At 37.3% G+C, this 18,251-nt stretch overlaps 1 protein-coding gene across 1 annotated transcript in view; it reads left to right on the top strand.

Moving 5' to 3' along the window:
* CHCHD6 (coiled-coil-helix-coiled-coil-helix domain containing 6) overlaps nucleotides 1–18,251 on the top strand; it is a 250,182-nt gene that overhangs the window by 172,374 nt on the left and 59,557 nt on the right. Inside the window, exon 7 of the mRNA XM_070933610.1 lies at nucleotides 6,063–6,198. Within this exon, the coding sequence (XP_070789711.1) occupies nucleotides 6,063–6,198 (136 nt within the window). The remainder of the gene's footprint in view (nucleotides 1–6,062; nucleotides 6,199–18,251) is intronic.

Genomic DNA, 18,251 nt, shown 5'->3' with positions numbered 1-18,251 from the left:
TTGGGGATGAGTCTGTGCTGTCTGCATCTCAAACTGAAGTGCAAATGGTTCCTGTAGTCTGCGTTTTTTCTGGAAATCTGTTCATACTCCTGCATCATTGAAAGGATGTTTATCCCAAAGTGCATCACTAAATGTCTATGGAGATTCTCAGTCATCCAAGCCATGGTTGTCCCAAAGGTGCTTTTTCAAGAGGCAACAGGACTTTTTGCTTTTTCTTTGAAGACATTTTGCTTCTCATCCAAGAAACTTCTTCAGCTTTATGAGAAGAGAAACGTCTTCAGAGAAAAACCAGAAAGTCCAGTTGCCTCTTGAAAAAGCACCTTTGGGACAACCATGACCTAGGTGACTGAGAATCTCCATAGAATTCTCTGCTATTGTTTAGGAAGATCTGGTTAGGACTTCCGGTTTGGGGATCTTTGGGCTCCGTTGTGCTTGATCTTCATGCTCTCTGTGTGAGCATGGGCAGCCTTATAAATAAATAAATTAATAAAATAAATAAGCAAACTTTTTCCTAGGGTGCTTTCAACTGGAAAGCTCTTGTACAATGGTTCCAACTTTTTCTCTTAATGGATTTTCTGTTGAAAGAAAAGGGCGTAGCCATGAGAAAACAAAGAAGGGTTGCAAATAGGAGAAGACATCATCAGAATTACGTACCCATTTCCCACAAATGAGACAGAGTGATTGCAAAACAAATGCCTCAACTGGAAGCATGCTTTATACTTTCCACTGTTTGCCTCCAATGTCTTTGCCAAAGAAATTCATGTGTCATATATGGGTTATCTTACAAAAACTCTGAGAGAAAGGGATGTGAACTGATTCATTGCCATATATTGCTGAGAAAGTCTTTCAGCCCAGGTTCAAGACTGTTCTGTTCAATATACCACCCTGGTTCATTCTTCTTTTTCTATGCCAAGATATAGTGATAATGATTTAGCAGATGAGGGAAAAGTTGAAGACGAGGACAGCAGTTATGAAGCTAAGGACTCAAGTCCTGGAATAACAAGAAATTTGAAAAGTGGTGAAAGCTGAAACATAGGTGACCCCTAGTCCTACTTTTTGTGCATGGTGTTATGATATAAATTTTGATGAAAAAAAAATCAAAACTGGACTGACTGAAAGGAGGGAACAATTAAAAGGAGGGAGGGAGAGGAAGGAAGGAAGGAAGGAAGGAAGGAAGGAAGGAAGGAAGGAAGGAAGGAAGGAAGGGTCTTTGCTTATGTAGCTATTTTTTTGAAATACAGTTGTGCTCATAAGTTTACATACCCTGTCAGAATTTATGATTTCCTGGCCATTTTTCAGAGAATATAAATGATAACATGAAAACCTTTCTTTTACTCATGGTTAGTGTTTGGCTGAAGCCATTTATTATCAATCAACTGTGTTTACTCTTTTTCAATCATAATGACAACAGAAACTACCCAAATGACCTTGATCAAAAGTTTAGATACCCTGGTGATTGTGGCCTGATAACATGCACACAGATTGACACATAGGGGTGTGAATGGCTATTACAGGTAACCATCTTCAACTGTGGTCTGTCTGCATGTAATTAGTGTGTGTGTATAAAAGGTCAATGAGTTTCTGGCCTCCTGACAGACCCTTGCATCCTTCATCTAGTGCTGCACTGACATTTCTGGATTCTGAGTCATGGGGAAAGCAAAAGAATTGTCAAAGTATCTGCGGGAAAAGGTAGTTGAACTGTATAAAACAGGAAAGGGATATAAAAAGATTTCCAAGGAATTGAGAATGTCAGTCAGCAGTGTTCAAACTCTAATCAAGAAGTGGAAAATGAGGGGTTCTGTTGAAACCAAACCACGGTCAGGTAGACCAAGTAAACTTTCAGCCACAACTGCCAGGAAAATTGTTCGGGATGCAAAGAAAAACCCAGAAATAACTTCAGGTGAAATACAGGACTCTCTGAAAACATGTGGTGTGGCTGTTGCAAGATGAACAATAAGGAGGCACTTGAAGGAAGATGGGCTGCATGGTTGAGTCGCCAGAAGAAAGCCATTATTACGCAAATGCCACAAAGTATTCCGCTTACAATATGCCAAACAGCACAGAGACAAGCTCAAACTTTCTGGCACAAAGTCATTTGGAGTGATGAGACCAAAATTGAGCTTTTCGGCCACAACCATAAACACTACATTTGGAGAGGAGTCAACAAGGCCTATGGTGAAAAGTACACCATTCCTACTGTGAAACACGGAGGTGGATTGCTGATGTTTTGGGGATGCGTGAGCTACAAAGGCACAGGAAATTTGGTCAGAATTGATGGCAGGATGAATGCAGTATGTTATCAAAAGATACTGGAGGATAATATGCATTCATCAGCCCGGAAGCTGTGCATGGGATGTACTTGGACATTCCATCATGACAATGATCCTAAACACAAGGCCAAGTCGACCTGTCATTGGCTACAGCAGAATAAAGTGAAGATTCTGGAGTGGCCATCTCAGTCTCCTGACCTCAATATCATTGAGCCACTCTGGGGAGATCTCAAACGTGCAGTTCATGCAAGACAGCCCAAGAATTTACAGGACCTGGAAGCTTTTTGCCAGGAAGAATGGGCAGCTTTACCATCTGAGAAGATAAAGAGCCTCATCCACACATACCACAAAAGACTTCAAGCTGTCATTGATGTTAAAGAGGGCAATACACCATATTAAAAACGGGGGTATGTAAACTTGTGATCAGGGTCATTTGGGTAGTTTCTGTTGTCATTATGATTGAAAAAGAGTAAACACGATTGATAATAAATGGCTTCAGCCAAACACTAACCATGAGTGAAAGAAAAGTTTTCGTGTTATCATTCATATTCTCTGAAAAATGGCCAAGAAATCATAAATTCCGCCACGGTATGTAAACTTATGAGTACAACTATAGTTCAAGATAATTCTGCACACTTACACAGGCACACACAAACCCACACACGCACTCAAACTCTCACTATTCTTATCACAATACTGTAAGATATTGTAGGCCATGATAAATTTATAACTTTCCAATAGTATATGCCCCTACAACATATTGTAAAACTTAAAGACATTGATATAAAAAGCAGAATCTTTATTTTCCACAAAATGTCAAAATTACCTAATTGGATAAAGTTGATTAAATAGCCATTCTGATTACTATAGCCATCTGACCTTCTAAATACTAGATTAGAATCCAGCAGAATACAAGTTATTTTTACTGATACTTTGAGTAACGAAGCTCTATGAGGAAAGATGGAAAACATTTTTCCTCCAGTTGGCTAAAGTGTATATGAAACTCAAGCAAGCAATGAAAACTTGCATCTTGCATTTAAAAAAAAATAAGATTATCATGCAGTCAAGATAGTTATAGAATAGGAGAAATACCAATGACCTCATTAGAAAATATCACATATTTTGGCTCTCTTGAAATTGTAATATATTCTCACAGGTTTTTAAAATCAACTTTCAGAGTTAAAACCTAATTTTAAGAGTCTTAACTTGCCAATGAATTGAAGGATATTATGGTATTTCCTGACTTAGTTCTTGTTTCCAAGGTGCTCATTCTGATGATTACAAAGACATTAAAATTGCAGTGACAGAACAAAATGCCAAACTTATGAGTTTTTGAAGCCTCCTATTAGGTTTTTTCCTGTTCTAAAATTTTGGGAAGTATTTCATGGAATGTTATGTCTCTGAAATACTGAGCTCCATTAGGTTTTTGTAATTTATATCTAGGATTTTCCAATGAATGTGAATTTGTGAGAAATATGGAGGTCTGTTATAATTGTATTATTATTAATATTGATTTCTGGACTGTATACTGTAGTAAGGCTGTCACTGATTAATGCCAGTGTTTTTTTGTTCTTCATTCTCTGGTGTGGATTAGAACTGAAAATAAAAGAATATCCTAGAAGTTATTTTGCTGGAAGAGTCAGTAATGGTATTCTTCAACTTATTATGTTTATTGTAGTAACTGTGAGAGGGATCTAGGTGTCCTACTGGACTACCATTAAGTATGAACCTATAGCTTGCTGCAGCTTCTCAAAAAGCGATGCAGTCCTAGGCTGCATCAACAGAGGTATAGTATCAAGATCACGAGAAGCGATAGTGTCACTTTATACTGTACAAGTGAGACCATACTTGGAATACTGTGCTTAGTTCTGATCATCACGATACAAAAAAGATGCTGAGATCCTAGAAAAGTACAGAGAAGAGCAATAAAGGGTTTGGAGACTAAACCATATAATGAATGGTTATGGGAACTAGGTATGTCTACTAGTCTAACAAAGATGAGGACTAATGATAACATGATAGCAGTCTTTCAGTATTTGAGGGGCTGTCAGAAAAGAGGGGGCACGGTGGCTCAATGGATAAGATGCTGAGCTTGTCGATCAGAAAGTTCGGCAGTTCAGCAGTTCGAATCCCTAGCGCCGCATAATGGAGTGAGCTCCCGTTACTTGTCCCAGTTTCTGCCAATCTAGCAGTTCGAAAGCATGTAAAAAATGCAAGTTGAAAAATAGGGACCACTTTGGTGGGAAGGTAACAATGCTCGTGCGCCTTCAGCGTTTACCACATGACCACATTCGGCCACATGACCACGGAGACATGTTCGGACAGCGCTGGCTCTTCAGTTTAGAAATGGAGATGAGCACTGCCGCCTAGAACTAGAAATGACCAGCACGCATGTGCAGGGGAACCTTTACCTTTACCAGAGAAGAACAGTTTAACCTATTCTCCAAAGAACCTGATGGCAGGACAAGAAGTAATGGGTGGAATATCACTAAACAGAGATCCAACTAAAACTAAGGAGAAATTTGAGAACAATTAATCACTGGAATTGCTTGCTGCCAGAAATTGTAGTTGCTCCATTACTGGAGGTTTTCAAGAAGAAATAGTAGAGGTTTGGACTAGAAGACCTCCAAAGTCCCTTCCAACCATGTTATTCTGTGTTCTATATATAATGGCTGTTTGAAGTTACAACAGACTTTTAAAAAGCTACTTATGGCTCATTCTCAAAGTTACGATTGCCACTCCCCCTATGGTCACCTGATTGCATTTTAATGCACCCCACAGACATGTGATCACAATTTGTGATTTTAAAAAATGTTTTCTACCAGAAACTGGCAAAAAAACCCTCCCACTGGATATCCTGGATTTGCTTAATGACCATGTGGTTTGCTTAACAATCACATGATTCACTTTACAACAACAGTGTCTCACTCTATGGCCATCATAAAAACAGTCATAAAATTGAGTCCAGGCATGTGATGCCTCGATTTACGATCACCATGATTTACAACTAAAATTCCAGACTCCATTATCTTTACTATCGCTGAAAAAGCATTGTATTTCTATTCCGTTGCTTTCTCTTTATTAGGTGTATGTGTGTGTAAAGAAGGCAATGAAAAGATTCATATGAAAAAGTTGCAAATAGAATAAATAATAAAATAAATAAAATTCCAATAAAATTCCATTAATGAGCTGTGATGACTGGATGATAAAAGCTTCCTTTTAACATGTCTTCCAATAAAGCTTTTTTGGGAAGAGGTTAGAAAACTGTTCAATTTTTATTTGGCTGTCAAATAAAGAAGGCTTTTGGTTTGTATCCTTGTGCTTGTCCCACATTCCCCTCAAATCTGAAACCAAGAACAACTACCAGCCATGGCTTAGCTGAATGATTTCTTATGAATTCAAAAGAAGGAGGATGGAATTAGTGGACTTGAACCAATACATCTGTCATTATCAGCACCAGATTCTGTGTAACAAGGCTGTGCATTACTGTGGGTCAAAGAAAAAAAAGTGTTTTGGAGCATACGTGTACCGTATGAGCTGATGGAAAGTTTTACAATTAAATAATTGTAGTTTCTGTAATACTTGGTATCACTGTGAAGGACATCCACTCAGCCCTGGGGAAATATGCAGTTGCTTTAAAGAGCTGTTCATAAATGCTAAATAAGTGTGCTCAGAAACACTTTTTCCATTCAAATCCAAAGCATTGTAGGACCTTACTGGGTAGCAGTGATGAAACAAATGAGAAGCCTGTCAATAAGAAAATGCAGTTTTAATTTCCCTTTGTCTTTCCAGGAAGAGGAATACGCAACCTATATGTGCAAACCTGCAGGAAGCCATTATGGAGTGCTACAATGAAAATAAGCAGCAAGTGCTAAACTGCTCAGAGCTAGTCAAGGAATATCAGCGTTGTGTTAGGCTAGCGCAAAAGGTATCTATAATTTTATTTCTATTTTACATCAAGGACATTTCCTGTCTACTGCTGTGTCTTGTTTTTCCTAAGTTTTGTTTCCTAAATATTTTGTTTTCTCTTTGATTTATACATCTAAATCCTATTTCCCTAGTATTATGATGATATAAAATGATACTATTTTATCCATTTTGTTTTATTAATTTTTATTAGTACTATTTAATTTTATCAATATTATTTATCAATTTAAATGAAACTTTGTCTAATAGATTAATTCTCAGAGATTTGAAATCTGCCAATACATATTATAAAACCTGTTCTTAATAATACATAAATTCAAACATTATCTAGCAAAAGATCTATATGCTACTAAAACTGTCAGGTTGGTAACCTTTAACTAGACGAAACGATACATCATCGCCAAAACATTTTCAACCAAGGAACCTCAAACAGTTTAACTTAAAGAATGAACGGCTCCATTACTTCCATGAGAATGAAATTTCAGAAAGTTCTTGCCATTCAAGAACTTTACAAGTAAAGTCTTTGCAAACCATATTCTTTAAAGATCATGTCAGATTTTTTTCCCCCTAAAACTGAAAAGGCACACATTTCACACTATTTGGACAACAATATTTATTTTTATTTTATTTTTTTTTATTTTAATTTGATTTATATGCCGCCCTTCTCCGAAGACTCAGGGCGGCTTACAATGTGCTCAGCAATATGAATGTCTTTACACTACTTATATCAATGAATCACAAAGTAACCCTTCTGATGTGCATTTACACAATAAGGATATGCAGATCAAAATGTATATGCTATAAAATATATGCCTCTTATATCAGGAGAGCCCATGACCCCATAGAATCTAGTATTTTGGGTCATGTTGTAGCTAAGACAATCTCCTCTCATTTTCTCCAAAATCAATTTGGTAACCTGTAATGGATTAGCCTGAAATTGACCCTATTCTGAATACTTTTTAATGCACAGGCTGGGATCATAGAATATATCTCCTTATAAACACTACAGTAATCCAGGATTTATGAAGGATTTCAAACATTCTGTGAAATTTCCTGTGTGCAAAAGAAGCATCACTGCATTTAGCATGGGATACTTGGCTGACCAAGCATTTCCTCTGCGTCTGTCATGGATCAGGGGGCTTCCGATTTACAAATGAGGGACATGTGCTTGCAGGCAAGGCTTTGCGGCTGAGGTGATTTCATTGGGGATGTGTTTTTATGTGAAAGGGGGAGGGTACGAGAAGAGAGCCCTTTTCATTTCTATTAATATGGTGAAGAAGAAGCCCTGTGTCTGATTTAAGTATAACATGAAACAAACTGCCAGCTAGGTCCCAGAAGAAGCTTTGTCAGAAGGAGATGGGAAAATTGTCAAAGTATATTAGCTCAAATGTTGTTGTAAGTCCTGGTGGGTTTTTCTTTTTCCTGTTTACCAGGAAGATCTTTATATATCTGCAAATCAGCAAGGTTAAAGTTACTAGGGGAAAGGCTTTTCTCTGGTACCTTTTGAGATCTCCAGCTTGCAAAATGTGTAATTTCACCCCCCCCCCCAATTTCCCCCAATCTTGCATTAAAATATGGCAAATCCTGAATCGCCACGGCACAGTTGTTTTCTCTAAGCAGCTCTCCACGGAACTTGCCTTGTCCCTTGCCAGACTTCTGTAGATGTAGTCTTTCCTCCTGCCTCCTGTAAATCAGACTTGTATGGGGTGGGCAGAAGCAGGGGGAAAGTATATTTTTAGCAGATACATTTACCAATACATCTTTATAGCACATAGCGCAGAAGGAATGTGATTACCAAAGAAGACAGATTGCATTAAACTTCCACATATTTGCAGACTGCTGCTCCAATCCACATGAGAAAGAGGCTGGGAAGCTGCCAGCCAAAGCTTCAACCTGACAGTATTATAGAGTAAATTGAAAGCTGAGCGACGGGTAACAGCAGAGGGCACTGAAAAATCCTATTAACCTGAAGGGTTTTTTTAAAAAAAAATCTTAACTCCTTAAGTTGGCTAGTTCACAAGGACTTCTATGTACATAAAAGCTGGTGGAAGTCTTTTCACATAATTAGTGAAAAATATTAAATGGCTACTTTACATTGATTTGCTACAGGGGACACCAAAATGGCAATAAAATCTGTTTCTGCTTCTCTTTCACTAAAACTTCTGCTGCGCAGGTAATTATGGAATAAGATATAGGCTCAGCAGAAAAGACTTAAAAGACCATGAGATTCAGAATTGGACAGGAAGCAAAAAAATATACAATATAAACTTTTTGTAGCAAGTTTTCTGAACCATTGTTTATTGAAAAATAAGCTTGAGTAAGAGCAGCAAATTCTGCCAAGAAGATGGAGAAAAGAGGGATAGAGGAAAAGTAGAGGCAAGGCTTCTGTTCGGGACCAAGTTCCAAATGCAATTTTATCAGTTGTTTCTGTTAAGTTTGTGGCTTTCTGTACGAAAGCAATTTAATTGCTCTCATAGGAAGACAAGACTGCCTTTATTTTTATTCAGTTGAGGTGGAGCTCAGAAATCCTCAGAGCATCTATTTAATGGTGTTGGATACTGTTGTTTGAATATTTTATCAGTGATGAAAAATAGAACTAACTACATGTTTGTGAGAAAGACAACATGGAAGCAAGCAAACTTAGATAATGATTCCTGGTTTAAATGGCTTTGCCAAAGGAAGCTAAGCACTATCTGAGAGACTCAGATAGAAAGTTGACACTCCAGTCTTCTGGTCAAAGAAAGGAGTGGCGGTATTTTTTTTATTTTTTTTTTGGTTCTAGTGCTTATGTTTAGGCTTCTGTTATCTTCTATAAAATGCATTATTTGCAAGCCAAGGGCAAAGGTTATATCTTCATTCACACAGAAAGTTCTTTTGGTAACAATATAACAAGTGATTTCTTAGTGCCTTGTTCTATAATTTAATTTAATTTTTATTTCCCATTCAGTTAACAATTCTGGGATTTGGTGTTTTCCCATATAAGCAGGGAACAGTCTGATTCTGTTTAACGTTTCAATATCAGCTAACTATAGTTATATGTTTCCATCTAGTTTAGTCAACTGGATAAAGAATTAAGCTAAACTGATGTAATGAATGTTTGGAGATGAGATCTACAGATAGTCCTTGACTTGCGACCACAATTGGCCCCCAATATTTCTGTTGTTAAGTGAGACATTTGTTAAGTGAGTTTTGCCTCATTTTATGTTTCTTGTTATTAAGTGAATTATTGCAGTTATTGCACTTTATCACAGTTGTTAAGTGAATTATTGCAGTTGATAAATTAGTAACCCAGTTGTTAAGTGAATATGGTTTCCCCATTGACTTTGCTTGTCAGAAGGTCGCAAAAGGTGATCACATGACCCCAGGACACAGCAACTGTCATAAATATGAACCAGTTGCCAAGCATGTGAATTTTGATCACATGACCATGGGGATGCTATAAAGGTCGTAACTCTGAAAAACAGTCATAAGTCACATTTTTCAGTGCCATTGTGACTTTGAACGGTCACTAAATTAACTGTTGTAAGTTGAGGACTACCTGTGTATCAGGGGTGAAATCCAGCAGGTTCTGACAGGTTCTGGAGAACCGGTAGTGGAAATTTTGAGCAGTTCAGAGAACCGGTAGAGGAAATTTCCTGCCCCAGAGTGCGGTGAGAATGGAGATTTTGCAATATCCTTCCCCCAGGAGTGGGGAGGGAATGGGGATTTTGCAGTATCCTTCCCCTGGAGTGGAGAGCGAATGGGGATTTTGCAGTATCCTTCCCCTGCCACGCCCACCAAGCCACACCACGCCCACCAAGCCACGCCCACAGAACCGGTAGTAAAAAAATTTGGATTTCACCACTGCTGTATATGATTCTGTTTAATTATTCTAAACTCATGGAGGTGTGTGAATTGGATACATATTGGACTCATCTTGTGTATTTGTTTTGAGAAAAAGAATGTAATTTTGCCGTTTTCTATGGGGATTTTTATGTTTTGGGGAAGTAGCTTTACATCTCTGCAGAATTTCAGACAAGAGCTCAGAAATTGATGCTTTTAGGTCTAAATAAAAGCTGGGATAATAGTGCAGCTGTAGGAGGGGTTGAGTCTATTGTGGCTTTTTGAATTATCTGTAGTTTATTGACTGCAAGATTTATCAGGAGTGTACCACAGTTTGTAGGCAATTAGGATAGAAACTTGATGCTGCAATCTTTCCCCAGTATTTTCTCTCCTGCTGATTGAAAAGCGGCAGGAATCAGAATTTTATTTAATTTGTTTCTTGGATACAAAAAAAGGAAATACTTGTACCTAAGGTAAATAACAAAACCTCTCTAATTTTGCCATACCTAGTGAAGAATCATTGTATTGTGATTGGAAGGCACTACAAAAATCATTAAATCCAATCGGCAATGTGGAGTAAAGCCAAATAAACTGTCCTCAAGAGGTGCCTGTCCGCCCTGCTTAAAAACCTCACAATATGGAAAACTTTCATGGTGGACTGTTTTTTTTTTGATATTAACTGTAATGATGGGGGGTTTTCCCCTAATATTTAGGTAGCTGAAGTTATTTCTGCTCCTAGTTTTTGTTGCAGTGGAAAATAATTCCTAAATTTCATGTCTCCTCATTAAGATATTAATGCAACATCTTAACCTTTTTTCAGTTTGTCCTTGTAGGGCATGTCCTCGTCCCTGTATCATCTTTGTCTTCATTCTCCATCCTACCAGACCCTGGAAATGTATGTAGGATTGTACATAGTATTCCTGTCTCATCACTGCAGAATAGAAGGGAACAATGACCTCACTGTCAGGTTCCGATGTTATCTCAAATAAATTTCATTCTCAAACACAAAGTCTTTGATGAAATCTCTTATTTATTGAAGAATAACGATCCAGTCCTGAACTCATTTGCATCTGAAACTGATCCTCCAATCCCAAACCCCTCCCTTTCCATTCCTCAAATCTCAGTGTCTCATTGGCCACCTTCCAAGTCCATCTTTCATTTCAGTTACTACAAGTCACAGGAATTCTCCCCTCCTCTCATCACCTAGGTGACGTTATCTGCCGGGGGGGGAAAGAACTGGGTGAAAAGTCAAGCTACTATTTCTGACAGGCTCTTTCCTACTCATTCATGTCAGCGCTAGGGAAATCATAGTTTGGAACGCTGACACTCTCATGTCTTTGATGCAGTGCTGTTCCTAATGCAGTCCAGAACTGGCCCAATTCTTAAAGTGGTTGGCTCACACAGAAGGTTCACATTCAGCTTGTTGCCAATGACCACATGCAAATCCTTCTCCAATGAGGTATCCCAAAGGTGCTTTTTCAAGAGGCAACTGGACTTTCTGGTTTTTCTTTGAAGACATTTCGCTTCTCATTCATTAAACCTCTTCAGCTCTTTGGGTCAATCATGACCTGGATGACTGAGAATCTCCATAGACCCCAATGAGGTGAAGTTCACATTCTTGCATGTGCCATATAGCTTTCCTCCCTAAATGTAATACCTTACATTTCCTCCTCCCCATACTTTGAAAGACATCTTGTTCCTCTCAGCTGAATCTTCCAACCAGTCCAAATTAGATTGAAATCCCATTCTATTTTCCTAGTAGTGGCCAAATATTTCAGTTTTTTGTCATCAATTTTGCTCAGTCCCATTATCCAAACCATTAATAACAATATTGAATTATATCACCCCAGGGCAGATCCTTGTGGGACTGCACTGTTTAGTGTTCGGCAGATCAGTTTAAAGCCATTAATATTGACTCTTTGAATGTAGTTAGCCAGTCCTTTGTGAAATGACCTTAGTGTAGTGCCATCCAGACTTCAACAGCTTGTAATGAGAATGTCATACAGAACCTTCTGTTCAACCGCATTGGCTCCTTCAGATATCTCCTATTTTTCTTCCTTGTTAATGTTATTTGAGACTGCCCTGTCCTTAACTCCCTTTTCAAGAAGTCTCGGCTGGCTTCACCTTTTCACCCTAAGGCTTTCTTTTCTTGGCATCTTCCATGCCATCTGTCTTAATAAAACGAGTCCTTTCAAAATATATAGAACATAGTGTATAGAATCTTGAGCTTCAGAAGAATGCTCTTCTAGTTGAATATCCTGCATACAACTGGAATTCTCCTATCACTGCAGATAAGTGGCTATTCAACCTTTGCTTGAAAGCCTTGAGTTGATGACTTCAGAAGGCAGGCTGTCACATTGCTAAATATCTTTCTGGGTCAAAAAAAAAATCCTTATTTTGAGTTTGGATTTCCCTCTGTAAAGCTTCTACCAACTGCTTATTGTCTTAACCTCAGACATTATAGAAAATAAATCCACATTCTCTTTCCTGTAACAGTCCTTCAAATATTTTAAGACTGCTATCATCTCTTCTTTGCCTTCTCTTATTTAAGCGATTTCAAAACATGGTCCTCCTTTTTTCACTTTAAATTTCTTCCATGTTTTTAATGGAACTTTTTAATATATTACTAAATAACTTAAAGTTTACTAAAAAGTTGCTTATTAAATTGTTCTGTTTAAAAATAAATACCCTAACAACGAACATATGAAGAATACCAATGTCTGTAAATAACCATATGGGTATCTGTTTGCTGCACTTGGAGTGGCCAGTTGACTACAGTCAAAAATATTCTTGGGTGATTTCCTGACAACATAGAAATACTAAAAACTGTTGAATGCTAAAGAGGAAAAGAATATTTTGGTCTATCCAAAATAGATAATAGATAGATAGATAGGGACCAAAATAGATAGGGACTATTACTCAGCTTTTAGGTATGGGGGGAGATCAGGCAAACATCAAGATGGGAATCCATTTCAACAAGTAGTAGGACCCTGATCAGTTCTATTTTCTTTTTTTAAATTCTCTTTCACATACTCATACCTAGAAGAATACAAATGTATAACTTCTTTTACAGTTTTTTCAGAATTTTTTTTTCATACTTTTCAGTTTTCCCTTGTTGTCACCTAGGGATCCTGGAAATAGCCACTGCCAACTTTGCTTTCCTTTGCTTTGGGCAAGGAGGCAAGAAGTCTATCAAAGTGCAAGTACTGCAGAGATAATGTTCTGTCTGATTTTCTTTTTGTCCTTCGATCTCTCTTTTCTCTTAAAAATGGAATTCATACCAAACTAGGGGTTTTTTTTTGTCTTTAAAGAAATAAATATCACTTTCCTTCTCTACAATATTAGACATTGCTGAGTTGGAGTTATAATTTGTAATGCTACCTGGAAAATGCTAAACTGTACTTTGTTCAATGGCATATAGCTCCAAATAGAGTCCCTTTTCTGGGAAATGCTCCCTACCTCCAAACCTTGCAAATACAGGAAGAGTGAAAAGGCATATAACTTCACTTCACTTGCAGCCACTTTTTTCTTCCTAGCATTTCATCTTGGCTTGGCCACAATATCTATAGCTAATTTATTGCATGCAATTGTATATCCAATTTGTGCACTAAAAAAAATAGATAATTTCTCACTAATAATACAGTTCAATAAAAGCTTTTGAAGTTCAAATTATATAGCTGGAGCCTAAGTCTGCTGTTCTATTGAACTATGCAAATTGTTCATACTTTTGCATGCTTGTATAATTTCCACAACTGCATTTTGTGCAAATTTGTGACATTCAAACAAGAAAGAAAAGTGCACATATTGAACTTGTGTGCTATTCTGTTTAGGGTTACCAATGTTATACAGAGCAAAAACAAAATAAAAAATAAACTAAAAGGTAAATGAAAATAGGAAATATAGCTAAAAGTAATTAATACCAATACAATTTACCGTAATTGTCTGTACTTATTGCCTGGCTTCCACCTTGTCTATTACCTGCACCATACATAGCTTTTCACATCTTTTGTTTTGTCAATTCTAAAGTGAATCTGACTGGAGCCATCTTGGAGGCTTCAGGGTTGCCACACAGCAGTGGGAGGGGGGGAAATAGTTAGATGGGTTTTGTAGCCCAAACAATAAAGTTTTCCTGTGGGAACCAAGGACATTCTCACAGGTGGCTGGCCAGAGGAGGAGCAAGTAACCCAGCAACCGGCCAGCACCTGGATTGGACAGTGTGACCAGTGATTTGGGGGGAAGGGAAAACTTTTAATTAGGTGAAAGCCATGGGAAATCTCAGAGTCGGCTTTCACCAGTTTGTGCCAATAAACTGTTTTTGAGGAGCCTGAGCGCCTCCAAGTTTGTTTTCTATGGGTGCATTACTTGGAACACTGACAATCTCCTTAGCTAAATCCAGCAAGAACCTTTCCCTTCCTCTCCATTCTTTCACTCTTCTTTCCTATTAATTTTGTAGTTTAATTTTCATTCATTCTCTCTACATTATGAAACCTTTCAGACTTTGTCCTACTGATCATTCACTTTCATATTCAGTCCACATTAATTGTGCACCACTCTTCATTTTTTTCTTCCTCTTTTAATCTTAACAATTCTTTGCTGTTTGATTACCTTTTTTGCAATCACTTTATACTCTGTATAGCTTTTTTTTTTTTTAGATTTTTATCCTGCCTTTTTTCATGTACAACTGAGGGGCAGAAGCTCAGTGGCTTAACAATGCTGGGGATGGTCTTTGCTTCAGCAGGTTTGAGCCCTGGCACTGAGTGGCAGGGTGGGCTCCCATCACTTGCCTGAACGTCTGCCCATCTAGCAATTTGAAAGCATGTTCTATACGAAATAGATACCATTTCAGTGGGGAGGCAAGCTGGTGCTTTATGCAGGTGGTCAGATTCCTTCTGGCTCTGAACCTTCCCAGTTGTGATGCCGGCTCTGGTGGAGGGAAGAGGCCTTTGATGATGCTGCAGGAAGAGCCATGCGTCTTTCCTTCTGGTGTGAAACTAGCCCTCCTGTGGCGCATCTTGGGAAGCATGTGAGCATGTATCACAACAGAGCTAGTAAATTGGCAGCCAAATAACTACACTACATTAGCATTGTAGTTTCCTGGCTAATGTAACAACCACCATTTTATCATCATCATCATCATCATCATCATCATCATCATCATCATCATCATCATCATCACAACTCATGCACAACCCTAGATAGAAAATATACATAATATTCCTTCTTCCTCCTATTTTCCCCACAACAATCCTGTGAGATGAGTTGGACTGAGAGAAAGAAATCACTCAGCCAATATTTCATGCTTAAGGGGACTAGAACTCACAGTCTCCTGGTTTAACTACTACACCAAATTGGCTCTCTTCTTCTAGGCTTGTCACCATATGGACTCTTAGTAACTGATCTCCATCACCTACCATGTCAAGCTCTTGCTGGAAAAGCCAGGAAACAAGTGAAACATGGATTTTAGAAAGGTTTTTTTTAAATGGTAGTTTAGGTTAAAAACAGAGTCTTCAGAACTGTAACAATAAGTTGCCAGCCAAAGTTACAGTGAGTTATTAAGGTGGAGTCAGTTTTAAGAAATTTCTCACAATTTCTCATGGATCAGGACTTTAGTCAGTCAAAGCTTTTGCATAACTGTTTTAGTAAAACAGAGAATATATAAATAAATTTATAAGCTTTAACAATCTCATGCCACCTACAATTTTTCCTGCTAGTGTTTGACTATTACAATATTACAAGTGCAGAATATCTGCACATTCTTCCTTTTTCAGAAATACAGATAGCCAACTCTTCAATGTATCAATGAATGGTTAGCAAGAGAAACAAGAAATCTCTGCCCTAACAAATTTAGAGATAAATTGAAAACTAAAATAAACATATCCAATTGCCAGCATTTTTGTAACATAATTTTATTTTCCTTTACAATAAATCTAGTTAAAGATAATTCTGGGAATCCTGTTAAGATCTGCTAACAGCTAAAGGCTTGACATAGAAATCAAGAAATTCTTGCCACAACTTAGTCACAGAGATTGTGTCAGTCAACATTATACTCAAGATTTATTTAATTTAATTTAATTTAATTTAATTTCCAATTTATATACCGCCCTTCTCCCTGAGGACTCAGGGCGGTGTACAGCCAAGATAAAAAACATAGAATACAAATATTAAAACATTTAAAAATATATATAAATTTTGGCCCGAAAGTTAAGAATCACAAACTAATTAAAAGAATTTAAAAATTTCTTCTTAAGCCAACTCGGCTTGCTGAAAAAGATGGGTTTTCAGGGAACGACGGAAGGCATTGAGGTCATGGATTCTTCTTATCTCCGGGGGCAACTGATTCCAGTTTACTCAGAAGACTAGCCCTGGAGATTAAGAATTTATTCCAAAAGTTTTTATAATTTCTTTTATTCTGCAATTATTTTTTTTTAAAAAAATAGTACTATGGCTAAAGAAACCGGAGCTTTGGAAACGCTGATGTATCTATCTGAAAAATTCTCAATTACACTTCTGTGATAACCTCATTGTCACAACTTACCTGTAAGTATTTGGATAAAAAGAAGCATTATAAACACAGCCTGTTTGTGTGTGTGTGTTTTATATATTACTGTGTAGATGTAAATGTAAATGTAGTTCACCAGACCTTCTCAGGGCCAGTTGATGAAACAAAATGTATGTGATATATATTCCCTAATGCTTATGGTTTTCTTTGCATCAAAACAGTTTTCACAGTGAAAATATATTGAACCTGAGCCATTCAAAAATGCCATTTCCTTTAATGTTTACAGGAAATTGTTTGCAGCACTGTTTACCCAAAATTTGGTTTTATTGAGGGAAATCATTAGAAAGCGATGGCATTTCTGTGATCAGTTTTATTTACACTTGTATATAGAGTGACCATAAATGGAGACAGGTTTTTCACATATTGCTATTCCTTGCATAATATCTTCACAGATTCTTTAAAGAGGACATGCTAACTTCCTTCCTGGACTGGGAACTAATCTTCCTCTGGACTGGGAACTAAGTTGAACAGGGGTGAAACTTGCTGCATATACTTTGTAAAGAAGCTGAGCTCTCTTATGGACAGCCATTCTGTCATTTGAGTTATACTTCTGTCTCTCCATAGTACTATTGTGGACTCTGTTTGAATTTCTGTATTCAGCTTTCAAACACCTTGTATGCTGATATTGAAGTTTAACACTCCTCAAGATCTCTAGACTGATTAATGATTTGTGACAGATCTCCTCCTTCTCCTTGTTTCACCCATCATAGCTGTCTGATTTTTTAATTAACTCCTGAGCATCTTCTAGTGAAACAGCTCCGTGGTCTAGTATAAAACACTATCTCCTTTCACTTAATTCCTGTTTCGCGTACCTATACTGTGCATATGTATATTTGTATAAAATAAGTCCCAGGGGGAGGAAAACAGGTAATCATGCTCCATTACCAGCATTTCAGCTTCCTTTTGGGGCCATTTAAGCAGAACTGCAGACAGCAACTGTCATTTTGACCAAATTGAATCATGTTAAGCTATAGAAATACTTAGCAATAGAATAGAATAGAATAGAATAGAGTAGAGTAGAATAGAATAGAATAGAATAGAATAGAATAGAATAGAATAGAATAGAATAGAATAGAATAGAATAGAATAGAATAGAATAGAATTCTTTATTGGCCAAGTGTGACTGGACACACAAGGGATTTGTCTTTGGTGCATATGCTCTCAGTGTACATAAAGAAAAATAAAATACATTCATCAAGAATCATAAAATACAACACTTAGTGATAGTCATGTTACTAATAAGCAATCAAATCATACTAGAAAACAAAACAATATAAATTGTAAAGATACAAGCAACATGGTTATAGTCATAAGTGGGAAGAGATAGGTACTAGGAAGGATGAGAAGAATAATAGTAATACAGTTCTTAGTAAATAATTTGATAGTGTTGTGGGAATTAGTTGTTTAGCAGGGTAAGGATAAAACAGCAATATGCTTGCTGTTTTCCTTGAATGGGAATAGATAGCAAACTATGGGCAGCTCTATCCATGGTTTGTTTAGTACATTTTGCAAACCAGGGATCCTTTCAAGTATTGCATAATGCCCTGAACAAACCATAGATTTATTGGCTGCACTCTCTTGTGTGAGGAATTAACACAGCTGAACTGAAACTGTACAGTAGCACAGTTTTAATTGATCACTAAACTGCTTAAGTGTATTTTGCAAGCTGGCAA

The sequence above is a fragment of the Pituophis catenifer genome, unplaced genomic scaffold (genome assembly GCF_029215685.1).
Source record: "Pituophis catenifer annectens isolate HBS135680 unplaced genomic scaffold, rPitCat1.0.hap2 SCAF_2, whole genome shotgun sequence".
NCBI lineage: Eukaryota > Metazoa > Chordata > Lepidosauria > Squamata > Colubridae > Pituophis > Pituophis catenifer.
This window is presented reverse-complemented; position numbering and strand designations above follow the sequence as displayed.